We start from the raw sequence: 5,618 nt of genomic DNA, 5'->3' as shown, positions 1-5,618 counted from the left end.
TCAAATATATCCTTTTTTTTTGTATTTGGTCTGTACGAAAATGTTCTTCGCAGACAACATTATTATTATACAAATGTGGAACATCGAGGGATTTTAACCATTCGTTTTTTAAAAGTTCGTCTTTTGGAATGGAAAACACGGATAATTTTTTGTTGGTATTACAACCAAATAAACAAATATTGTTGGGCATAATTTATTTTTTAGCGACAAAAAACTGATTGTAATAAAACTAAAAACAGCGTATACAATTGTGAATTACTCAGTGAATAAAAATAAATATTTTAATTATTTTCTATGGAGTTCAACAGCTGATTTTAGATTTTTGGCGGAATTTTGAACCTTACCAAAATATTAAATAAGAATAAATTATTAAGTTCATAACCTCAATAAGTATAACCTGCAGCGCTCGTGAGTAACAATTGAACTAAATTTGCTACAACAAGCGGACGTCTGATAAATACTAGTCGTCGGACCTTATCTTCTAAGACCGTGGTTACAACCATTGACATAAGACCATCTTCTAAGACCGTGATATTAAATAATCAATAATTTCTTTATCACATTGATTACCTATACCTACTATCATTAAAAAATTTTTAGTAAAATAATCTAAGACCGTGAGTAAAATATAATATTTTATCATAATTGTATTTGTATTGTTAAAAAATTGTTGCGGCCCCCTCCAGATCTTTGCTCTGGATCCGTGCCTGTAAGCATTGATTATACAATATCTCCTGTTTCCAATATTATTATTTATTTTCGTTAATTAAAATTAAAATTTTCAGTGTTCAGCAGGCGACGTCTAGATCTCGGGAATTTTAAATCATAACAATGTATTTAGATATACGAAGATTAAATCTGAATTCATTTATTTTTATGATTGTTATGTTGCATATTGTGTAATAATAGGTAGTAAGAATTATAAAATCTTGAATTGTTTACCATTAAACCTCGCGTAGAACGTAGACTGTAGTTAATAGTAATTAATAACTAGTTCGTACTTCGTAAATCTAGCACAGCATATTGATAATTTATAATGTATAATCATAACACTTGAAATTTTCCCCTTCTACATCTAATGTCCCATATGCCCTTATATAGTAATATAGTATTATAGACAAAAGAGTACAATACTTATCAATTTACCTATATGTCATATCCTGGCCTTATTGTTATTTACTGAGAAACTAATATTTTTGTCGTATTCCATTGTCAATTATTCATGAGCTTATTTTCATTTTCATAATTCATAATATTTGTATGAATTGTACCGTTGTACAATGTACAATAGTGTCTCAGATACAGTCCGGTTAGATTAAATATTATTATTAAATAATAAGTTTAATCAAAAATAGGTTGAATATTTATTTAATATATTTTAGTAATTTATCTGTCAATTTGATAACAATTTGTAAGTATTAAAATTATTTTCTATAGTATTTCATCTAAGGCACATTAAAACTGTTTACTCAAAGAGGTACCCATAGGTACATGTATGATCATTGATCTGTATACTTCTCAATAAGTGTTTTGATTTTTTTTTAATTTCTCAACAAATAAATATTACACAATTTGTCCCACTGATCAATCATAACTATTGTTTCAGCTAAAATATACCTATTTCTTAGATTATTTAAAGTTTAATGTATTTTATATTTTGTTTTAGAAATGAAGTTAAATCAAGAGTATTGGGTATCAGAACTACCCAAACCACTTACATTTATTCCTATTACACAATTAGCAATTCCAGGTATTTTTAAATTAATACATTTTTGTTGTAATTAATGTGTATAAAGTTAAGAGACTGAGAAAGCCATAATAGTATATCTTAATATAAGTTATTACTATGTATTTGTTAAGACATTTTTTTATATATATCAACTGATAAACTACGTCTTAGGATCTCACGATTCATTTTCGTACACCATCACGCCACATAGCAAATTAGGGCCAGATGCTTCAAGACTTGTAAAATATTTAAACTGCCTATTGGGACCTGCCATGCGCCGATTTGTCTACAAATGGTCTATTACTCAGACTTGTAATATTCAAACTCAACTGAATCTTGGAATAAGGTAATTTAGATATTTATTTTATTTGTGTTTTTAACTTAAATCAGTTGATTAGTAGTTCCATTCTGGACTCACAACAATAATTATGGTTGGTTTCTGAATTGACCAATGATTGTTCAAGCTTGTGTGTAAATATTTAAAGTTTTTTTTACATATATTTAGTGGTGGATCTAGGATTTTCATATGGTGGGTGCACAATTCCATTTACACTCTAAAATTGTTCCTAAAAATATTTTTATTTCTTCTTCAGGTATTTTGATTTAAGGATGGCAACTAAACCAAATGATACCAATTTTTACACAGTTCATGCACTTTATGGTGATCCAGTTACAAAAGAATTGGTGAATATGAAGGAATTTTTGGTGACACATACCAAAGAGATTCTCATATTAGATTTTCAACATTTTTATAATTTCTCAGAAGCCGATCACAATCGATTATCCACAGTTTTGAAATTACTATTTCATAATATGATTTGTCCTTATTTATATCCAATTGAAATGCTTGACTTGAACACAATGAGAGCAAATAATTGGCAGGTAATAAAATAAATATTAGTATATTACCAATTGAAATTCTTACATATTATCGAGTGTTTAAAATATAATAAAATCTTTAAATGTATATTCACATTTGTATATCACTTATATTTTTTTCTTTTATGACACTTGGATAATTCAAATTAATTTTACTTGTAAAGTTTCTATTTTTATGTTTTCTTGAGTAATTAATACAATTTATAGTATGTAATTGAAAATGTCTTAATTCAATTTTTATTATTTTTTGTAGGTAATTATTGTTTATAGACATTCTCAAGATGACATATTTTGGCCATCATCGCATTGGCCAACACCATGGCCACAAACCACATCTTATAAAAAATTAATAACATTTTTGGAATGTGGTCTAAAACAGAGAAAAAAAGATGCAGGATATGTAACTCAGTGTCTATTTACTCCAGATGTAAAGTTTATAATGAGATATTTTTATTTAAATCTTCAAAATTGTTGTCGTTCATTGAATATTGCAATACCTAAATGGATAAACAATCAAAAAATAGGTAACGAGCATGGTATAAACGTTATAATTGCAGATTTTATTAATAACAATGGATTTAATTTTTGTGATATTGTTGTCCATCTGAATTATAAATGTTTAAAAACTTTAAATAATTTACATGGTTTTGTTTAAAATAATTTTTAATGTTTAACATATACATAAGAAAATATTTTTTATTTATTATGCTATAATATGTGCTAACTCAGTCTCATGAAAACTTTTTAATGAAGTAATTATAAACAAATTGGTAAATATTATTACAGAATACATTTAAATGACTAGTAGGCTACTACCTGCAATAGTCCACGAAATATTGGATAATTTAAAAAATGATTATGAACAACGATCTTGTATTGAAGAATTATTATTAAGCTTGAACTCGGTTTTTGGTTCTACATTGACTGAACATGCTCTAGAACTAATTGATGATGGTAGTGTGTTTTTAATAGTAAGTCATCTAAGAAGCATACTTCAAATAGTTGGCTCAAGAGGTGATATTTATACAATAATGGAAACAGCTAACTTTTGCACATGCAATTTTTTCAAACATCAAGTATTAAAAGATAAAGCATTGTGCTGCAAACATTTTTTAGCTGCTAAAGTAGCATTAATTTTAAGAAGTTTTAAAACCAAAAATGAAACACCTGAAGGTATAACTTCAATTATGATTTCTGCATATAGTAATCAAGAATTTTAATGAATAAGCATTGTTTATTATGAATAGTTTTAAATGTAATCATATATTTTATATATATTATAATTAAATTGAACAAATATAACACACATTGTATTATATACTATTGAAATAAAATGGAAAAATGAACGTGTAAAAACTTTGCATCAAATAAATGTTGAGATAATTTTGTAATTAAGTCTTTTATTTTGCTATTTGTAAATAATATATTAATCTAAAGAAACGTTAGATAAGTACCTACTAAGTTTCATATTTTCTTATTAAATTCATATTACAACAGTCATTGGGTACTCTTATAATGGCCAGATCCAGGAATTTAAATTAACAGAACACTAAATTTGGCTTGAGCTATTATTTCTAGGGATATCTTATAATTTATTTTTCTATTAGTAATATTGTGGGTCAAATTCAATTTTGCCGAAAAAACTGTATTTGAAAATGTCATTGTGATGTATAATGCCATTATACAAAATATAATAATATACTTAAAAGGTTTTAAGCGCTTACCCACAAAAAATATTGAGGTGTATTTTGTAAAAATTTGAAATTTAAAGACAAGTAATAACTAGGGCTAGGAAAATAAAGCATCAAAAACCTACAACAAAGGAATTAAAAAATTGCCAATAATGCTACAAAAAAAGCATTTTAACCAAGAAAATGCAACTAAAAAAGACTTGAACATTTTTAAGTTTAGCTGAAAAATATTTTTAATATCAAAAAACAATTTATTAAACACATTTTTATATGTTCACACTAAATAATTCTTAGAACAGCTAAGCACAATTTATAAATATTGAAAAATTAAATTAAAAAATTTTATTAAATGTCGATAAATGTCAACGAATTACGTAACCACTGCTCCCCACTAGGTAATCACAAAATCTAAGAATCTATTTTCCGATAAGGCGATAATATTTCACTACTAAATCACGAAATAAGTATATATATAATAATACAATTAAAATAAATTAATAAATAATAATTTGGATAAATATGTACGTAAATGTTCTAAAAATGTTAAATATGAGTACAATTAACAAAAACTAATTAAAAAGCTAATAAACTGACAAAAAAGTACCAAAAAAGTATTTGGAACAAGTCTAGTTTACCGGGCACCATTTTTTTTTTTTGAAAAAGGTTGTTTTGACGAGTTAAGAACGATGGTGCAAAAAAAAATTTGCGGAAATGATTATTTTGGAAGTTATAGCTTCCCAAAGTTAACGATTTTACATTTATACGCGTGCGCGCAACACTAATATAATACCACGCGGACGACCTCGAGATTTTTATTTTAAAAGTTATAAGTCTTATTTTGTTGAATTTTTATTAATTATTCAAAGCAATCATTTTCATTTTCATCTTTCATCGTCAGTTAGCGACAAGCGACACTCGTCGCTACGCTCCGCTCCGCAAATCGAAAATATCCTCCGACTTGCTATGCAACACCACCTTAATTAAGTAGGTTACAGGGTAAGTTAGTCGTAGTACATGGGCAGTGTTACACAGTTAGCGGCAGTTGTCGCTGCGCTCCTCGGCACCGTCGCAGCGCTCCGCATATCGAAAATATCCCTCGACTTGCTATGCAACAACACCTCAAGTAGTTAATTAGTAATGGAACTTTTCTACTTTACCGTCACTCTTTTTTTGAAATTTTTTTTTTTTGAAACTAATGTAGTTAAACACTCTGAAAACGATGTTGAAGTCCAAATTTAGCGCACGGACTTAGTTTTGAAGTTATGGCCTAATGAAGCTCGCTATTTTTCGATTTTTGGCATTTGAGCGTCACTAGTTTA

At 27.4% G+C, this 5,618-nt stretch overlaps 1 protein-coding gene across 1 annotated transcript; it reads left to right on the top strand.

The window, feature by feature from the left end:
* Positions 1-598: 598 nt before the first annotated feature.
* Positions 599-3,996, top strand: ACYPI53115 (zinc finger SWIM domain-containing protein 7-like). The gene is given in 3 exon segments (NM_001297637.1): positions 599-709; positions 1,667-1,750; positions 3,395-3,996. A coding segment is annotated over 1 exon segment (423 nt). The 5' UTR covers positions 599-709; positions 1,667-1,750; positions 3,395-3,405; the 3' UTR covers positions 3,829-3,996.
* The last annotated feature ends 1,622 nt before the right edge of the window (positions 3,997-5,618 follow it).

Source organism: Acyrthosiphon pisum, chromosome A2, assembly GCF_005508785.2.
Source record: "Acyrthosiphon pisum isolate AL4f chromosome A2, pea_aphid_22Mar2018_4r6ur, whole genome shotgun sequence".
Classification (NCBI taxonomy): domain Eukaryota; kingdom Metazoa; phylum Arthropoda; class Insecta; order Hemiptera; family Aphididae; genus Acyrthosiphon; species Acyrthosiphon pisum.
The sequence above is the reverse complement of the archived record's forward strand: the minus strand, read 5'-3'. Positions and strand labels throughout refer to the sequence as shown.